Raw genomic sequence first — 21257 nt, 5'->3', positions numbered from 1 at the left:
GCACAGAGATGACCCAGAGGTGCCCACGGCTGAGGCTAGATCAAGGTCGTTGACCATCCTGCTCCACTACATACGCCCAACCTGCTTCTCTTGATGGTTGTCAGGGTGCTGAACCCAGAGGCAGGACAGTTTGAGCCTGTGGACTCTAAACATAATGGGTTTATTCAAACCCAGTGTGGAATTCGTGAGACTAGGAATAAGTTACCCCATAAGACTTGGTTTCCTCAGCTCTACTTTGGCTGCTATAACAACTCCTGCCTCAGCATTAACGTGAGTATTAAATAAAAGATAATCACATATGGGAACACTCAAGATTAGTTGTAGCTGTGCTTACCCCAGAGAATTATTGACATTTATGTATACCTTGTACACCTAATGGTGTCATCTACACCCTCTAAGTCAACGTCCCCCAGAGGCTGGCCCACAGTTGACCACATCCAAGCTCTGAAGAGTCACCCTAAGGATTCCTTCTTAATGCCCACAGCTTCTTGAACATAGCACAGAGCTTCTCAATGAGCACACAAATCGCGTGGGTCTCTAGTTAAAACGCCTGCACTCCTTAAGGTATGGGCCCTTGACCAGGAGCCTTGACATCACCTGGGAACCTGTGAAGACAGCAGATCACAGGACCCACGTCAGACCTGTTGAATCAGAACCTGCCTTTTAACTAATGCCGCAGACAATTTGCATGTTCACTAAAGCTTGAGAAGTCCCAGCTTAACAGGCAAATCCTATTAGTAACTGCTTTAACTCGGGGTGTTTTAGAAGGAAATCACTCCTTGGCTCATGGTATTGATAATCCTCTTTCTTCCATGGCCATTTACATCTAATACTACTGCTCATCACTTACTGTCAGATTACATATATACACATGTATTCGTGACTTTAATCCTTGGAGCAACTCCATAAGGTGGATACTGCAATCTACAGATGAGCCAGCTAGGAATTGGTAACTAGATGACCTGAGGCAGGTAGTGTTAACTCTCCCAACCACCAGGCCAGGATCTGACCCCAGACCCTTCTTACGGTCAGTGCTTCACTATCCAGGACTCACCGAGTGGAGGACCTCCATTTCTGCACAAATTGGAAGAAGATACAGTCCGAGCAGCAAACAGATGACACAGTATCACAGTTACACAAAACTGTAACTGCAAACAACAAAGCAACCTCTTTGTGAAAATTCGATAATGAAAACTGATAGTAAACTGAGAGACACCAAGAAGTCTTCCTCTGACCTCTAGGTCTTGCCCCTTGGTGTAGACAGTCCTTAGACCCCCAGGTGCTGAGAAGTGGGGTGGTGGTAGATTTCTTCCATGATGTGAGGCTTCTGCAGGAAGGGGGGATATTTGGATGGCATCTCAGAATCAGAAGGTGCCTGCAGAGGCCAGGTGATCCTGGTGAAGAGGCTACACGAGCCTCTATAACCCCTGGAACTAACGGAAGTGTTTCTATACACTTACCCAGCTTTTTAGTTTTCAGAACATTTCATATTATCTAATTCCATCCTCCCAACCTCATGAGTAAGCCATGTTTGAAATTCTGATTTCTGTTTTACAGGAGAGAAAATGGGGACTCCCACCTTTTCCCCCTCAGTGGCATTCCTGGTGCCATTTATAAATCAGCATCCAAAAACATTTTCACAAGCAAAGTCTGGAAACATCACTGACTCCCTTGTTAGCAGTACAAACCAGATTTGGGAGGCCGAATGACTTATCCCACCCACCTAATCTCTCCAGATTCAGTACGGCAAAACCAATACAATATTGTAAAGTAGCCTCTAAGTTAAAAAATATATATATGATTGATTTGGTACCATGGGAAAAAAAAAAATCACACATGAGTCAATCAGACAACACCTTAGGAACAGTTTGTCTCTGACCAAACCACAATCCTCACCATCACCAGGGTAACAGTCTTGCAACCCCAGGAGGTCTTTCCTTCTGCTCCCAGCTCAAGGGGTCTGTACAGACCCATTTCCAACAGGGAGACAAGCCATGACTCACCCCTATGGAAATGTTAGTGTTCTTAAGATGTACTGCACAGTCCTCGGTCAGGTCCCCCATTGACGTGCATTTGAAAGTAAAAGTATTGAGTCTGAGACTCAGAGCTTAAGTGACCTACTTCGTGGGTACAGAGATAGAAAGCTGGAGCTCCAAACTGAACACAGTTGTTCTGAACGCATGCATCTGTACCAGGATTCCTCAAAGGACAGTCCACAGGCTCATCACCAATGAAGAATGGCTTCAGTACTTACTATACTACTGATTCCTTGGTACAGACAATAAGATACTTGATGAGAACCTCCGGAGTGGGGCTGTCACCTAGAGTGGGGTTGGCTGCTGGCCGCTCAAAAGCCATTAAAGAGGCCGGGTTGGTGGAAAGGAAAGTTTATTTTGGATGCCAGCAACTGGAGGGGAGGGGAGACACCTGTCCAAAGGCTGACTCCCCCAGCCCCACACACTGACAATCAGGGGGGCGAAAGCTTTTATAGGCTGAGGGAAGGGGCTACAGCCAGTAACAGCACGGTCAGCTCTGGCAGTCATCTTGAGATTGGTCATCAGTTGTTTGACCAGCATCGTCTTGGTTGTTTTATGCACAGTCTTCAGTTCCAGGGTTGGTATGTTCCCATTTCCTGGAGGGAAGTTCTTGAATTGTTTCAGCTTACATCATGGCTTCTGTCTGGTCATGATGCGTGTATTCAACTTCCCCACCTGGTGGGAGTTTCCACATCTATATGACAGCTTATAGGGTATGGCTCAGAATATTATCTATAGCCCTTAAGAAATTAGAAGTTGCTGACTTTGCTCAATGACCAAGTATTATTATTTGGTCTCCTCTGTTGCTTCTGCATTTTCTCACTTCTGATTTTTCTTTAAACTTGGAATAGATTTAAAATTTTTCCACAGACAAAAGGCAGGCAGAGGACGTGGGGGCAGGGGCAAGGACCATAGGGTCACGCTCCATTTCAGGTCCTGGGATCTGCTTTTTAGAAGCTCACCAGCATCTTGCTACTCTCAGCTTTGAAAGACAGCCATCAGTACTGCCAGGAGCCAGCGTGAGGCACTCTGCCCGTGACAAAGGTCATGAGAGGGAGGCTCGACATACGCAAAGGCGGGATGGAGCCTCAGGAGTCCCCCTGGAAATTCCCGAGCATCTACCCCCCAAACCAGAGTCTGCCTACTTTACTACTTTGTGCTCTCACCTACACCTCTGACTTTACGGGGGGCTGTCCCCCACCACCTCTTTCAGAGAAGGAGTTAACTTAGAGCTCCAGTTAAAAATTCCTGGGCGTGACAGGAGTGTTTCAACCTACAAACTCCTCTGAAGGTTCTCTAGCCTGCCTGACAGGCTTGTCTGGCCACATGTGATTGTTCACAGCCTCCCAACCGTGTGAGGCACGAGATGCTCTAAACTTTCTAAAAACAGGTTCTTTAGAGAAGTTAGAAAACTATTAGAATAATGGGCTGATTAGAAATTGTATTGGTGAAGGGTTTTTCGTTTGTTCAGCCAATGTTTGCTGCTAAGTCTCCACATCCCCTGCCCTTATACACATTAATGAATATATAGAAGAAATAAGTATTAACCTTTGATATTAATCACATTAGACCTTAGGCTAAGCAAATTCTTTCCTTCAATTAAAACCCACTGCACCCTCACCCTATAGGAATGTAACTTTATCTGGTACCTTCGGAAGGTGGCGTCTGTTTTAAGAATAATCACCCCTGGAGAAATAAGTGTTCTGGTTGACTGACCGCTGTCACAAGGAGATGGTCATAAATTGTTAGCAGGCCCCCTGGCCAGAAGATGATGTAACACCCCTAAGACCTCTGTATACATTTGTATGAAGCACCCGACTTTAATAAAAGTCAGGACTGCTGACCCCGTGTGACTTTTGTATAACATCTCAGTGTATAAAAACAGATCCTGGAAAAATAAAAAAGGGGATCAATTCCTCGAAAGACTGGTCTCCCCATGTCGTTCTTTCTCTCACCTTTTGGCTGAATTTCCATCTGAAATGTGGAGGCTCGTCAAGCCTACTAATTACGCCTGGGCTTCTAAGATCTGACTGGGGAGGCCTTAGTTAGTCTCCTCTCCTTCGGGAGAATGGGAGGACGCCTGCGGCCTATGTAGGTGACGTAAATTCCTTGCCTTGGAATTTTATTAGCTTTCCACGTAAACCAAGTTATTCAGCCTCTTTTCTCCACTGAATTTTCCCACTGAGCTATCCTCATTCTATTACTCTTTATATCTCTAATCAATATTTAATTAAAGCTATTGTATCCAGTTCGCCGAAGCCATCTCCCCTTCGAATTCCCTGGATCCACCAGGGCTGGACCCCGGCACAGTACAGTTAGCACTTCTGAGTCAATATAACCATCATGTCACATTTTTCTCAAATGTCTTTCCTCGCAATGTCCTCCCCCTGCAACTTTCAGGAAAACCATTGTCCTTTATTCTACTTGATGACTTCCTAGTATTTGCCGTGACATTAATAGGTGGCTGCTCTGAGATGATTTGTTACCCTTGTCTGAGACATCAGTAATCCTAATGAACAGATGTGACAAAGACTTAGGGAGATTAAGGAACTTCACAGTAGGCATTACAGCTAGTAAGAGATGGGCCAGCCTGAATTCAAATGCAGGAGGACCTGATGTCAAAGTCCAGTGTTTGAGTTTAACTATCTCAGTGACGATACAGAACAGCATTTAACACACGGTGTGTGCTTGATGTTTGTTGAATGACTGAGTCACTGCATCCTTGGTGAACTCACTTGTTCTGAGCTCATTCATCCACGTTAGAACTCAGGGAGGGTCACATCTGCAGTGTGGTCATGAGTACAAAATGACAGGCGATGTGGAGGGTACCGCAGGGCACCTGCACTGGTAATTCCCCTTCAACTCCTGACCAGGGCTGCCTCTGGCTGCTTCAGAAGGTATTTAGGCTGAGCTGAATTGCACTCGAGAGAGAAAAGCTTGAAACCTTGGGAGAAAGAGGCAGCATCTCCTGGAGACTTCAAGCAGCCCCGGGCAAACAGCCTCCTTCTAAAACCCCCCCAGGGGAAACAGGGGGGTGAGGAGCCCCTCCCCTAGGCTCACCATAGCTGGTGGTGTTCACACCTCTCCCCCAGGGCCAGCCCCCGATGGCAGCCTGGCTTGTGAGCACCTGCCCAGCAGGAGATGTGAGCCAGGGCACATCCACTGCTTGTCCGAGCACCTCCCTGTGTGTCTTGCATCCTTGCATCGAGGGTCAGGAGGGATGGGAGCGCCTGGTCTCTCGGGCTTAAGATCCTGGGCAGGAGGCTCCAAGCGGAGCTGCCCAAAGCCCTGTTTTGGAGAATACAGTCAGGGGCACAGAGCAGGGATCAGCATGAGGAAGTGCGGTGAGGGCCCCGGAAGGTTGAGACCTTGCAGTGGCTTCTGGAAACTTGTCCAGGAACATGGAGGATGGTGTTCCCAGAGCCCACGTTGGGGCACAAGGAGCTCTGCAGCCGATTTTCCAGTCAGTTCAGTTGCTCAGTCCTGTCCAAATATTTGCAACCCCATGAACCACAGCACGCCAGGCCTCCCTGTCCATCACCAACTCCCGGAGTCCACCCAAATCCGTGCCCATTAAGTCAGTGATGCCATCCACCCATCTCATCCTCTGTTGTCCCCTTCTCCTTCTGCCCTCAATCTTTCCCAGAATCAGGGTCTTTTCAGATGAGTCAGCTCTTCGCATCAGGTGGCCAAAGTATTGGAGTTTCAGCTTCAACATCAGTCCTTCCAATGAACACCCAGGACTGATCTCCTTTAGGATGGACAACGTTCTTGACTTGATCACTGAGGAAACCGAGACAGCCGACAAGATGCACACCAGAAGCTCCCTGGTTACCAGCTCACAGAAACAGCCTGGAGGTCCCTGATGCTGCCACCCCCTCATGAGGCCAGAGCCAGGCTCTCTAGTGGGGTGGGTGGCTTGGACCTGAGTGCGCTGCTGAGGCCTGTTCTCTATTGGGTTAACATTTCACGCAAGGCACAGTTAGACCAGTTAACTGGAAGTCAGATATTCCTAGAACAGGCCCATGTTAGCCTTTTGGTCAGCCTCAGACAGGGAGAATTCTTTTAACCCCACATTGGAAACGGGTCATCACATTTGTCCCTGAAGCTGCCATAAAAAATACCGCAAACTGGGTGAGTCAGAAACAAAACTGAACCACGGCTCTGGATGACAGGAGTTGGAGGTCAGGGCAAGAGTAGACTTGGCTCCTGCTGGGGGCTCTGAAGAAGGTCTGTTTCACTCCTCTTCCACGCTGCTGGTGGTGGCTGCCAGGCCTTGGCTTTTGTGTGATTCCCTTCAGTCTCTGCAGCCATCTCACGTGGGTTTCTTCCCAATGTATCTTGATCTGTGTCCAAGTTCCTTTCTGATAAGGACAAGGTCATTGAACCCCAGTTCACCGAATCCAATAGGCCCTCATTCTAAAGGTGATTACTTCTGAAGAGATCCTATTTCCAAGTGGTGTCACATTCACGAGTACTAGAGATTAGGACTTGAACCTGTGTTTCGAGGGTCTTAAGTGTGATTTTGGACCGAACTAAAATTTGGTCCCTAAGGATTCAGGCTGGAGGGTACTAAGTTCTTTTAAGGCTTATGCAACATGGATAACTATTTAGAACATCTTTGGCTATACATCATGGATACCACCTATTTCTAAAAAAAGTCTATTTCCCATATCCAACATCTTAACTAGAAAACCACTTAGTATTGCTCACAAGTAAAGCCTACCACTACCCATACCTGGAGGGGTTTTCTGACTGAAATGCCACTCGAACATCTGAGATGTGATTTCCTTAAAACAGTAATTTCCCCTCAAGAGATGGTATAAATTCACCAGCACCCCTCAAGAGGTGGTGTAAATTCACCAGCACACACATTGATAACCGTTTATGATAAAGCGTACGTGAACTTATGTGTAAGCGTAAGTGATGTTACAGCTTGATGCTGTAACATCAAGCAACAGTCGTATCTACTTCACTTGGTTGCCAAGGTAAAAATAATACATTCAATTATCTCTGGTTAATAAACAACTTGAGGAAGAGATATGAAGCCATTAGCTTAGAAAACACAGTTAATACATCACAGGGGGGAAGTGAAAATACAGTCTATGCTCCTCAGTTTCTCACTGAACTTAGACTCATGTCTTATTCCTTACCCACTTGACAGCTGAGCGACCTTGGATGGGTCACTTGCCCTCTCCCAGTGGTGGTGTCCCCAGCTGTTTAAAGATTGAGAAATTGCTTTCTCTGCCAGGGACTTGTTGGTCAATGGAAGGAAGAGTGCTCTGTGGACCCTAAGCTGATAGGCATCCCAGGAGGTTTGTGATGGGGCGTTTTCTGCTTCCAGAATGGTCTAATGTCTTAGCTCTTTTATCAAGCACTAAAACAGGTATGGGAGGTCAGGCATCTAGGTCTAAAAATAGTTTCTCTCTGTCGATCAAGGAAATGCAATGGAAGTTACTGTTTGAAACAATCTTCCAGCAGAGTCTGATCACAAGGAGGTGGGCAGGACTTTTTCTTAGAACCAGGTTTTATGGGTCTCCCTGTGTAGCCAATCTTCTACACAATTTTCTCTAGGAAGGACAGTCATTGAGACGACCAGATGTTTCTTCATGAAGTAAAAATCTCCTCTTATCCCCTTAGCTCAGCCATACTGCAAAACATATTTATAAATTACAAGAGTTTTTTTTTTTTTTTTACCATTTTAAATATAGCTACATATTAGATACCTGAAAGCCAGAGAATAGCCTGTAACATCTCCCCCCGACCTATCACAATAATTATCTGTATTGGTTTCAGGACATTCTTACATATTTCAATATTTACATAGATGAAATCATTCTGCTTTTTATCCTGTTTTTTCCCTGCTTACATCATGGTGTAAGCTTTTTTCCCATGTTATTTTAGAGTTTTAACTCATTTAAAAGAGCTGAGTGTATATACTGAAATTTATATACCCATTTCCCTATTATTGATTATTCAAGGCTCTTTCTAGTTTTTTCCCCATTAAAAATGCCTTAGGGAATATATTTATACATAGATGTTGCTTTTGTGTCTCAGACAAGAAATTACATCCTTAGGCTCAGTTCCCAGAAGTGAGTTATTGGGTCAAAGAATATGAGTAGTTCTTTGCTTCTGGAAGTATTTGCCAAACTGCTTTCCAAAATAGTCACTTACAAAAGAGGGACAGGAGAGTTCTATCCCAACTCCAGTGATTTTTATTTTCTCCTTCAATCACTGATATTTTAACAAGCAAAGCATTTTTCTTTGCATTTGGCTTTCTTTGCATGTGAGACTGGCCATTATGTATCTATATGCTTCCTGTGATTTCTATAAAGCCTATGACCTTCTTTATATGTGGTTATCAGGCCTCACTGGAGGTCTTTGCCACCCCCTGGCCTGTAGCCCACCAGGCTCCTCTGTCCATGGGATCCCCCAGGCCAGAATACTGGAGTGGGTCATCATGCTCTCCCCTCCAGGATATCTTCCCAACCCTGGGTTGATCCTGCTTTGGCAGGCAGGTTCTTTACCACTGAGCCACCTGGGAAGCCCACAGAGGTTCAGGCACAAGGCAGTCCGGGCTGATTGCACAGACATGGGGTCAAAGTGATTGGGAAGGGATCTGAGCCTTGTGGTCAGTCATAAGCAGGGTTTAGGGAACTGGTGGGTAACAGAAGCAAGGGGAGGGCGGAGATCCAGGGTGTATAAGGTGTGGTGCTCTGCTGTAATCCACATCCCCAGTGGCAGAGAAAGCCTGGGAATGAGGAGTTAGATGGTGGCCACTGTCTAAAGGTGCAGGCTCATCCCCTAGCTGGTGTGTGTCACTGGAGCTGAATCATTCAGCCTGGGGCGAGTCTGCCGTGCACCTGGCCCAGCATCAGTACCTGGTCCCAAGCAGCCCACGTGAAGTGCAAGCCCTGTCTTCAGCGCCCAACGACAACCTTCAGAGGGAAGGTCACAAAAAGGGCCACCGAGTCCCCAGAGCTCAGCACAGTGCTCACCACAGTGGCACACCCTTGCTAAGTACGCATCACGTTTATTAGCAGGTAACAGTAGAACAGAAACAGTGACAGACTCTTCTTGGGCTCCAAAGTCACTGCAGATGCTGACTGCACCGTGAAGTTAAAAGACACTTGATCCTTAGAAGAAAAGCTGTGACAAACCTAGACAGTGTTTCGCAAAGCAGAGACACTTTGCTGACAAAAGTCTGAATACTCAAAACTATGGTTTTTCCAGTAGTCATGCATGGATATGAGTTGGACTGTAAAGGCTGCTGAGAATGGAAGAATTGATGCTTTTGAACTGTGCTGCTGGAGAAGACTCTTGAGAGTCCCTTGGACAGCAAGGAGATCAAACCAGTCAGTCCTAAGGAAATCAGTCCTGAATATTCATTGGAAGGAGTAATGCTGAAACTCCAATACTTTGACCACCTGATGTGAAAAGCTGACTCATTGGAAAAGACCTTGGTGCTGGGAAAGATTGAGGGCAGCAAGGAAAAGGGGACAACAGAGGATGAGATGGTTGGATGGCATCACCAACTCAATGGACATGAGTTTGAGCAAACTCCAGGAGATAGTAAAGGACAGGGAAACCTAGAATGCTGCATTCCATGGGGTCACAAAGAGTTGACATGACTTAGTGACCGAACAATGACAGCAGTTGAATGGTTAGCATGTCTGTGATGGTTAATGTCCTGGAACCAGACCCATGCATCAAGAAGAAGGAACCAGAATTGTTACAATTAGAGCTGAGGCCTGTGATGTGATACCATTTGAGTTTTAGCAGCTCAAGAAAATCCCAAAGGAGATGACAGCTGGAGACTGCTCTTTCCTTCCTATACTTGGTAGAAAGTTCCAGTAAAACGCTAAGAGCATTGGCTTTTGAGTCAGAACCTAGACTCCTACCTTGACTTGGCCACTTACTAGATCTTAGGTTGTTCAAACATACTTAATGTCTAGCCTCCCACCTCAAAATTAGGGAGGAAACCACACCTCTGAGAGATTGAGGATTAACTAAGTGAAAACAGTTGGCATCTGGTGGATGCTTCATAAATGTTCAAGCAGCAGTCAAGTTTGAAGGGACTGTAATCATGATCCATCCGACTGGTGGGGACCCTACTGTCTTTACCACATTGGTTCTAACTGCCTTATATCATCTGATCAGAAGAGCCATCACATCCAAACAACAATCATGAGTCTTGGCAGGGATTTCAGATGAGTCTTAATTCAATTAAGTGTTAATTAAACAACCTTTTCCTGGATGAGGGATTGGTGCTGAAGAGACAGGTTCACTTATCCATTTATTAAATACTTGCCAGAACCTACCATCATAAACAATGGGGAGAATCTAGCGAGATTCCTATCTCTTTAGCAACAGAATTCACATCTTGAGAACTAAGAGATTGACAACTTGAGCTCTCAAATGCCGAGTTGTGAAACTGGCTACCTATTCAAGGAAAAATTGCTTTTATAAATTGGCTTGTTTTACAATTTCAACTGAGACTACCAAAGCTTTTCTCATGATGCCATGCCATTATCTGGAGCATGTTGGTCCTGGACATAGATTTTACAGTGACATTTGGAGAGCAAACCCAATCAAGGGGATCTTAAGTAACAAATACTAGAAGAAAAAAAAAACCTTTGGGTTCATCCTTAGACCACCTGGAAAGCACACAGATTTCTTGTTTTGTGGGATTGTAATCAGGTCTGTGCGGGCTTGCTGATTGAGTCATCTGAATCATTATTGTAGCCCCAGGGAATTTCATGGAACTTGGAGCAGAGTTGTCGCTCGAGCTACGCTTATGGAATGACAATCTCATAGTCATAATGGAATCAGCCAAAGCAATCCATTTATTTGTTCATCTTCTTGAGTGTTCATTGAGCCTTTCCTGTCTGCCAAGCCCTCTGGAGAATATAAAATTGAATCAGATGAGGGCTGTGCTCACAGTCCAGTAGAGAAGACATGCCAAGTACAGAGTGGAGAGAACTGAGACCTGGGGGAAGAGTTGATAAAGTTATTCGGCTTTAAGAGAGATTATTTCTGGATGAGATGAGAGGTGGAATAGGACGTCCAGACCATCTTCATGAGAGCAGTTGAACTGAGTTATATACACAACGGCAGAAACCAACACAACATTGTAAAACTATATTCCAATAAAAATTGAATTTTACTTTGCCAATCTGATAGGTAAAAATAATATATATAACACACATACCATGCATTTTATCCACTACATATCTGGCACTTTTCCTATGATAGCTTATAAATTCTGACCCCCGCCCCCCCCCAAAACAAAACAAAAACTCAAGTTGGTGCATACACGACTCCCATTTTATGTGTAAAAAATAGCTCAGACGTTAGCAGTGTTCAAGACCACTATGGAGTACAGATGTAACGGGAGAGAGTTTGGAGCAAGGTTAGTCTGTCCCACTCCAGCTCTTCTCCTGGCACCGTGCTGCCCACATCTATTGGCTGGCCGACATTTAAACAGAGCCCAGACATGGCCAAATAGGGAGGCAGGATGTGTGTGACTGACAGAGGGCACTGCACCAATGGTGGTGGAGTGAGCAAGAGTGGAAGGTGTACGCTTTCTCTTGCAGGCAGTGGGGTCTGTGGAAGTCTGTCGTCTGTGGAAGAGAAACAGCTGGAACAGAATACAAAGGTAGATGAAGGTGAAGAGACATAGCCTTAATGATTGAAGCTGGATGGGGAGCCCTCAAATAGAGGGGAGGACCGGGCTAAGCCTGGGTTAGCATGAGGATGAGCACCAACTCCTGCTGGGGGGTTCAGAGCATGCCACCCTAACGTGCCCCACCCCGGCATGTTATTTTGAGCTGAAAGTACTTGAGAAACAGATGTAGGAAGGACTGCTGGCCTATCCACTTCTGCCCTTAAAGCAGGTCATAAAATTTTCCTGACCAAAGGTCACACTACGGCAGGCGGGGAAGGACATTCTTGTCACTGGAGACAGTGACAACACCGAAGTGAACCCGTGGGAGCCAACCTACTCAGATAACCCTTCTCTCCCATTCTTTCCCCATCTGTTTCCCGCTTGCTGGCCTGTAATTCACTGCCCTTAGACTAAGCCCCTTAGTCTCCTCACATCCCCACAATCATTGTGGATAAAGAGATGTGAAAACATTTTAGGACCAGTGACTTCTTCAGGTCTTCATTTTGCTTCTGAAGACTCCTGTGTATGTATTAAAGATATTAAATTGGTATGTTTTTCTCCTGTTACTCTGTCTTAGGTTCTAAGAATCAAGCTGACAAGAGGGTAGAAGGAAGCTTTGCTTCCCTTACACTGGGGAGGCTGGAAGCCCTGTCTCCATTTCTAACCTGCTGGTGCTTGTCAGTTTCCTATGAGCTTCATCACCATGAGCTTGTATGTGGTGAAGGAGATGAAGACAGACACACAGAGCCCCGGACCCCTGATGCTCACAGACAGGCAGGACCCTCGCTCATACACACACCGGATGCTTGCCTCATAGATCATAGGATGCTTTCCAAATTCAGAAACATGGAAGAAATGCAGAGATGTGCAGCTTGCATGCAGGTACCCACGTTTATTGCTCCAAGTAGCATCTGCGCTCCCTCTACTGATGGAGTCAAAGACTCGCTGGTGGATGGCACCAGGACCGTCCCTCCCTGGCCTCCATTCTGAGGTTCAGGAGGGTTAAGATGCAGCAGGTTCAAGTCTGCACGGCCGGGAAGAGGCAGGGCCAGGACCAGCCGGTCCAGTTCTGTCAATTCCTGTTTCTGTAAGATAAGGCCTAGTCTTCAGGAGCTTGTGGGCATTAAATAACGCATGCACACTGCTCATTTAGGAGCTGGCAGGTGCTCAAGGCACAGGAGTTCATTGTAACTTAGTGCACAGACACACAGAGCTTCCTGTCAATTACAGGATGTTAGAACCAGCGACACCTCAGCAATCTTACAGCCCAGCTCCCTTGCTCTGCAAAGAGGAAGTGGAGGTGCCGAGATGGTGGGGCCAGGGACTGGCCAAACTGGAGTGGAGTGCTCAGGTTTCCTGACTCAGGCCAAGGGATTAGCCTTTGAGCTGGTGGAGGAAAGACTTGGCCAATTGACATGAGCCGCCCCCCGTCTTTGGCCTCCCCATTGCCGACACAAACAGCACATGAACCAAGTGACCAAGGAGGCAGGCACGGGCCAAACAGCATGGGCTCTCGCTTACCAAAGCTGAGTTAATGACTTTGAATCTCCGGCAAGGACCAAAGTCAAGTCAGGGGTTAATAGCCATGAGAAAATCACCACGGGAAAAGAATAAAAGCAAAATATAGCAATACAGCATAACCCAAATAAAAGTTCATTGGGTTGATCAGTTGGGGTCGTCACACCCTGCTAAGCTAAGGAAAAACATAGTGTGGACCTTGGAACGCCGGGTCAGTGCAAGTTCAGAACGCTGCTTGTGCGCACACCAAGATGTTTCCCCAAGGCACATGTGGGTCTATGACCTCCAGCTAGGTGAGAGCCCTTGTAGAAGAAAATAACAAAGATAGTTTAATCAATAAAACGGGAGACGTGACCAGGGACACGGGAGGCTGACTTCATCGTAGCACAACAGATCCTTTCTGCGTGCCAAGACACTAAAGAAAAGTGATGTGGCTCCAAGGAGCAGGGCTCTTGATCCAAGAGGTCTTGAGTCCCCTGGTCCCACCTTTAAAACTTTACTTCTGTCTCTAGTTTCTTTTTCCCAAACTGTGCATCGACCACTTCCGATCCCTACCTGCTGTGCTGGCCACAGCAGTCGAGGCCCTGGCCTGGCACCGTCATTCTAGGGGACCAACTTGGAGCTGAGCGGACTCCTGGGATCCCTCTACTACTGAGGGAGGAGGAAGACTGCTGATAGGAGCAGGCATTCGGGGCATGGGCTCGTCTTTCCTCTGGATTTTAGCCAGCGTCCTCACCAAGTCCTTACTGACTGAATGTTTGACCCACTGGCCTCGGGTCCTACTTAACATATCATGAGAGCAGGGTACCCGTTTTACAAAGGGGAGGACCAGCGGGCATAAGAAATGCAAGTCATGTGACAGGCTGACACCCAAGTGCTGCCTGCCTTCATAAAGCGTGAAGTGGCCGGCTGCAGGCATAGCCACAGCCCCAGCTGAGAGGTAATCCTGTGAGAATTTGGGGCCAGCCCCCAGGATGCAGTAGATGTACTGAATCAGACATTAAGTCTCTGTCCCCAGGAGGAACAATATATAGATCTGGGAATAAAGGGGTATAAGGCAGTGGGGTCTCACTTAACATCTATCCAAAAGACTCACAATGGCAAATGTGTGTTTACTGAGCCCATAACTCTGGGCTTTGCAAGATTAGGTGTACTGGTCCCCTGGGGGGAATTATTTCACCAGGAGGCAATAGAGGTTGGACTATAAGCTCTAGCTTCCTTTAGGATCTTTAGGCTACTTGTGATCAGAGACCAGCAGACAAGAGCTGTCAGCACGTGAGGAGGAGTTGTTAGTCCTGATCAGGAGATGGGGGCCGCTCTGATGTAAGAAGGGCAGGAAGGAATATGGTCGGGACCTGAATCATCCATCCGGATACTTCTTGGAGCTCCTCTGCCCACTGTGATGGTAAATGGGTACATAAGCAAACTGGTTCAAGTCCCCAGGGATAAGAGTCTGGATCCAGCAGAGGTGCTAGGTGAGGGTGATATTGTCTAGGATGGAGAGAGGAAGGGGCACCACACGTATCCGTTACAGGTTTGAGATCAGGTGCCACGGTGGGGAGGGATATTTCATCCCACCCTTTAAGCTCCTTGCCTGTAGGCGGGCCCATAGGAATGTCTGATGAATACAATGGCCCTCCCTTCCCTGTAGTCAAATTCAACCTTCACCAGCTCTCAGCTGCCTATGGATCAGCCAGCAGCTTGAGGGTTTGTAATGCCTTCAGTTGAAGGTGAGAGGTCAGTTCTCAGCACCCCTTCCAAGGGTTCCACATACTACACTGTCTGCTTCTGTTTCAAACTAACAGCCTCTAATATTCCTGGAGTGTATACCACATAAGTGAGTGCCTGTCATAACTTAAAGGTCACACTGTGGACTCCATAAGTGGTTTACTGTAGTTATAACTATGTTCTTGCAAGTAATTTCTGAGATGCGTGTAATTGTCCTCCAAGGTAGGGAAAAACAACTCAAATTGTTCAGTGAGTAGGTGAGACCTGCAATGGAAAACCAGCTCTGGCTCCACTGGGTTGTATCCCTCCTCCAGTTATTTTTTGCATATTGAGCGAATGGTTGACTGTTAGCTAATAAGCATTTGACTGTGTTGATTTTGCAGATCATAAATCTGACTCGAGTTATTTCCTTTGATCCACACAACCTACCATGTAGGCAGTCCTCTTTAGCCCTCATGCTACAAATGAGGAAATTGTGGCTGGTTCTCTGTTGTTCCTCCATCTTCTGCCTGACCAGGGTTTGGAAAGTGATCAACCAGGATGTTAACTCTAAAACCCTACTCATTCCTTAGAGAACAAGAAAATGTTAGTGCCACTTATGTTTTAAGCACATTAAGAGATCAGTTAATGAGTTAGCTAAAGTTCTGAACCTCAAGTAAGTTAATTGTATGTAAAAATTGTTTGCACCCTATAAAGGGCTATGCCAATGGGTTGACAATGAGAACCCATTTTTGTAAGCATTCTGGAATTTCTAGATAATCTTGATTTCCAAGGGAACAGGGGTAGTAATATAATATCATGCTCAGTATCATAATGGAAATGGGTGGTGAGAGGCAGACCTGTGTGAGATAAAGAATGATTTTTACCCAGGCTCACAGCACTTTAGGAGACTTTCAACACCGTAGATAGAAGATAAGTTGGAAGATGGACGGGAACTCGGCTATCCAACTCAACTAAGACAGAGGCACAACTCAACTAAGACAGAGGCACATCCCTTCTACTCGGCGTGATATAGCAGAGCTCATGTGAAGGTCATTGCCTGACTCAGACTAGTCCCAGCACATCCTTAAAAATAAAGGAAAATCTGTTTCTGACACTTTTGGAAGGAGACAGGGTATGCATTGCAAAGAAATATTCCCTGTACCTGCTGTGAAACCTCAGCTCAAGAATGCAGACAGAATGACATTATCCTCCTAAACTCCCTCCCATGCAACTCATCTCCAGGAAGCGAGGCCTCTCTCCTCTAGGTTTCCTTTGCTGCTTTATGCTACTATTTTAAAAATAGCTCTTAAAACCTGAAGACTCACTGTATGTCTGCAAACTGGTATCCGGATTATGATGTATCCCATTCATTAACTGACAGGTGAAGGTGGTGGTGAATGCAAAGGTGTCAGTTGAAGCCAGATGTCTTGTTACTGCTGCTGCGTGTGTGTCTGTACATGTGTGTAGTTTGCACGTGTGTTTAAATACAATCTAACCACCTTCCTTGTTTGTTTCACACCCCTGCTATTTAGGAAGCAAATCAATACATCATAAATAATAGGCAGAGAAGGGAGTGTTGGGTAAGTGAGGCTTATTTTCCTGGGAGAGTTATTAAAATTAGTATTAGAAATGCTTCTGTTAACTCTTGAGAGAAGGGAAAAATCTTCAGGGTCATGAAATAGAGGAAAACAGGTACGTTATAGCTCAGCCAAATTCCCCTCTATTTCTAAAGGGTGAGAAGGCTGAAGTACAGGAAGTCCAGGTGATCTAGGCCAGGCTGCCCAGTGGATGGACGAGGACACAGGACTCGGGTTAATTCTATTTGGGTGAGGTGGGAGGCACGGATCCCAATACTGGGCTGCCCACGACTTGTGCAGTGTTAAGAGATTACCTCTACAGATTTCATAGCGCTTGGTTGTCTCTAGATAATAGGAATAAAAATACTGAAGGAAAAAGATTCTGACCTCAAAACTTACTGGCAATGAGACTTTGGACTTTAAGTTTCTTGGCTTCTCTACACCTCAATTTCCTTATCTCTGTATCTCTAAAGAAGAGATCTCATGGGTCCTTTTCAGAATCAAGTGAGCTCAATGTGTACTGGACTCATCTCTTTCCCATCAGAGACAGAAGAGCCCCTTCAGGGAACAGGTGAGATTGCTACACAACGGCTACAGCAAAAGTGGCCAAGCGGGTGTGGGGACTTGCAACCTCCAGCACAGGTCAGTCACTGGCTATGGTCCCCGTGGGGAGATGTGGACTGCCAGGCATTTCTAGCCACCTGTGCTCCAATCAGAGCAGCCCAGGGTCACAGTGAGGAAGTCCACCATCCTATGCAGTGACCCGCTTGGCTTTCGAAGGGGTCCGTCTAGGGCTATGGTGGGCCCAACGACTCCAACTCAAGGGCACCATTCACCTCTTTCATTCCACAGGAACCTCAGCTGGGGTTGGGGTCCATTGGGCCTTTCCTGCCATTATGGCTCCCTACCCCACCAGTCAAGGAACCAGTGAGCATTTGGCCAGTTGCTGGGTCCATCCTGATGGGGTACTTGGAAACTGGGGATGTAATGGATGGGCCTGTGGACCATTCTGAGCTCTATTGGTCAGAGCTGGGTCAGATTCATTTGTCCCTTGACCTTCAGAAGTCCTTACTCTCACGGGGGACTTTGGGACTCCTAGAATCATGTCACTCTCACATCCCTACTGCCTAGTTATTTGAGAACACCATAGGATCCTTTGAGCAGGAACTGCAAAATAAAATCTGATCACCTATAGTGATTTAATGCCAGGTGCTTACGCATTGCTAGATCCATTCCAAAGGAACCTTTTCTTTCAATATGTCCTCAGACAGAACTGGCTCAGTTCTGAAAACTGAGGGATCAAGACTTTCCAGTAGCCTCTGCTCACTCTCCCTATCTCTAAACGCTTATGTGTGCATTTATATGTATTTTCACATATCACATACAATTATTTTGCTGGCTGCCACTCCTGTGTTATATTTATAGATACAAGATCCCTTCATCAGCAGCCTACTCGTCTTGCCCTTATGAATGGTGTGGCCCACTAGATTCCTCTGGGTAAAGGCCCCTGGGTATCATTGTGGTCTTTCATCTAGTCAGTCATGTGATCCTTGATTTTGCTGGTTGGTCATGGCCCCTCCATGGCCTGTGTGTCTCTGTAATCCTGTCATCTCAAAGACACCAGCATTTCCAAACGTCACCCTTTAAGAGCTGACAGCACAGCTCAATGTCAGCACCCAACCCCAGCACACTGAACTGAAACGTGTTCTCTAGAACGCCCAGAGAATGCTGTCGGTTGATGGGACTTTCTGGTCTCATATCATGGATCCTTCCTAGTATGTCTTCTTGCCTGAGCCTTCCTTCCTGGGGACAGAGTTCCAGCATCCCATTGAGACCTTCTCCCCACTCATAGCATTCATCATCTTTCCTATCATGCAGTAGAACTGTCTTGAGGATCCTTGCCAAGGCATTAAATCCCAAGCCAAGGAGAATGCCCATGTTACTCATTCATCTTTTTACCATTTTCTTGTTGAGGATCCTGAAGATCTCTTCTCAGGTATATTTCCCCCGGGTTCTTCATAGTAAGTACACTTGAGTCATGTCTTAAAGCTGCTTTGATAAATAACTTATTCCTTGAACACTGTTAGCATTACCCAATCTGGTCACAGTGAAACTGACCCTAGTTAACATGTACGACTCATGGCGAACTTCTGCTAACTAGAGCACAGTGTGTATGCACATTTGCTTTTGTCTTTAGCCTTGCAGATGCCACTCTTAAGTTTGGTATCTCATTCCCCTACCCTCTTTTAGTGAAGTTCATTCTTCTTTTTTCCCGACAGAAGGAAGGTGTTTATTCTTATGGGGAAATAAAAAGTCTTTTCCACATTGTTCATATTTTACAGGATTCCTGTCCAGTGTGAATGTTTTCATACACCAGAACAGAAGAGAAAGTGAAGGTTTTCCTGAATGTTTTTCAATCATTGGATGTTTCTACAGTATGGGTTCTTAGATGTTTACTTACACATTCCTTACATTTATAAGGACCATCTCCAGCATGTGTTATTTTGCGTTTCTGGAGGCTTTCCCATATTCTATACACTCATAGTGTTTTTCTCCACTGTGGATTTTTTCATGCCTTTGAAGAGAGCTGGGCCAAAAGAATACTTTAGAACATGTTTTACATGCATATGTTGTCTCTCCTGTGTGACGTCTTTTGTGTCTCTCTAAGGAACTCAAATAATGGAAGGCTTTACCACACTGCTTACATTCATAGGGCTTCTCTGCCCTGTGAATTCTTTCATGTTTTTTAATACTTTCAGGACCTTTAAAGGCTTTTCCACATTGTTTACATTGATATAGTTTCTCTACATTGTGACTCCATTCATGCTTTCGAAGATCATAGGAAAAAATGAATCCTCTCTCACATTTCTGACATTTGAAAGGTAAATCACCAGTGTGTGTTACCATGTGTCTTCGAAAAGTTACTTTCCACATGAAGGCATTCCCACATTCTTTACATTCATAAGGTTTCTCTCCAGTGTGAGTTCTTTTGTGTTCTTGGAAAGAGTTTCAATATGGAAAAACTTTTCCACATTGTAAACACTCATAGGGTTTCTCTCCAGTGTGATTCCTTTCATGTATTTTAAGAGAATTGAAATTAATGAATGCTCTCTCACACTCCTTACATTTATAAGGGCCATCTCCAGTGTGTGTTATCATGTGTTTCTGGAGGCTTTCCTTAAATCTGAAGGCTTTCCCACATTGTATGCACTCATATGGTTTCTTCCACTGTGGATTGCTTCATGTATTTGAAGAGCGCTGGCACAAGCCAATACTTTAGAACATATTTTACATACATATTGTGTCTCTCCTGTGTGAACTCTTTTGTGTGCCTTTAAGGAACTCAAATTATTGAAGGTTTTCCCACACTGGTTACATTCATAGGGTTTCCCTCCCCTATGAATTCTTTCATGTACTGGAACACTCTCAGGGCTTTTAAAGGCTTTTCCACAGTGCTTACCTTGACTGGGTTTCTCTCTATTGTGTTTCCTTTCATGACTTCTAAGCCAACTGGGAGTAAGGAATGCTTTCTCACACTTCTGACATTTGTAAGGTAAATCTCCGTGTGTATTAACATGTGATTCTGGTAAGTTATTCTCCACAAGAAGGCTTTCCCACATTTCTTACATTCATAGGGTTTCTCCCCTGTGTGAGTTCTTTTGTGTTGTTGCAAAGAGTTTCGATATGAAAAAACTTTTCCACATGGTAAACATTCATAGCGTTTCTCTCCAGTGTGACTCCTTTCATGTGATATGAGAGCACTGGGAGAAAAGAATGCCTTCCCACATTCTTTGAATTTACATACCTTCTCAGGGTACTTTCGATGTTCTCTTGATTTGTCTTCAATGTGACATTTCATGTATCTAGTAAGGGATGAACCACTCATGACGGTATTTTCATATGCACTGCATTCCCATGGTTTTAAATCAGGAGTTTTCCCCTTCATTTTGAGAGTTGTAATAAGATTGAAGTTTTCTCCAAAGGAACTAATGTCTTTACTTTTACAAAGTTTCTCTATCATTGGCCTTCTTAATTTTTTCCCATGGTTTTTCTCCTGCTCATCAATGTCATGATGATCTGGCTGTTTTGCCACTACTGATGCCAAATTCCTGATGTTTTCCAACATCACGTCTCTGTGGAGTTTCTTCTGTGAGGAATCCAGTAAAAGCCACTCCTCCCAGGTGAAATTCACAGCCACATCTCAAAGGCCAATGAGTCCACTTTGTTCTGTTACAGAGATAATTAGCATATTCTTTTAGGTAAGGGAGAGTCCAAGTCCAGAAGCTCTTTTATCCGGGGGTCTGGTTTTCCATTGGTATGCCATTTCTATAGACACTGGGCACAAAATTCAGAGTCCATTGGGAGGGTGACCGTGCGTGTAGCTTAAAGTCTGTAGCCTGGCCTAAGGTGGGGTCCAGCTCTGTCTGTTCCCTCCTTCCCCCTCACGCACTACTCCACTGGGGACGTCACCCACGTGAGACAAGACAGGTTCGGTCCCAGAAAGGGGAAGCGGGCGCGGGCGGTCACCGGTCCGGGACCGGGTTGGGGGTGCGGGGTCGGGGGTGAGGCCAGCAGCAACAGGGAGGGGCAGCAACCACGCACAGCGAGGGCTGAGGGACAGGGTTGCATACGACTGTCCAGGGACCAGAAAGGCTGAGACACAGACCGGCCACTAGGAAAACAAGCGCGGGGTCCCACCACCACACACAGGACGGCGGCCCCCGCGACACCTGAGACACCGGACGGCCC

At 45.8% G+C, this 21257-nt stretch overlaps 1 protein-coding gene across 1 annotated transcript in view; it reads right to left on the bottom strand.

Moving 5' to 3' along the window:
* LOC104984867 (zinc finger protein 669-like) overlaps positions 1-21257 on the bottom strand; it is a 27412-nt gene that overhangs the window by 3066 nt on the left and 3089 nt on the right. The window contains exons 2-6 of the mRNA XM_010834807.1: positions 20955-21141; positions 20046-20708; positions 19805-19923; positions 13838-14209; positions 12594-12788 (exon numbers count right to left, since the gene is read on the bottom strand). Coding sequence (XP_010833109.1) covers positions 12594-12788; positions 13838-14209; positions 19805-19923; positions 20046-20708; positions 20955-21141 — 1536 coding nt within the window. The remainder of the gene's footprint in view (positions 1-12593; positions 12789-13837; positions 14210-19804; positions 19924-20045; positions 20709-20954; positions 21142-21257) is intronic.

This window comes from Bison bison, unplaced genomic scaffold (assembly GCF_000754665.1).
Source record: "Bison bison bison isolate TAMUID 2011002044 unplaced genomic scaffold, Bison_UMD1.0 scf7180017864036, whole genome shotgun sequence".
Classification (NCBI taxonomy): Eukaryota; Metazoa; Chordata; class Mammalia; order Artiodactyla; family Bovidae; genus Bison; species Bison bison.
The sequence above is the reverse complement of the archived record's forward strand: the minus strand, read 5'-3'. Positions and strand labels throughout refer to the sequence as shown.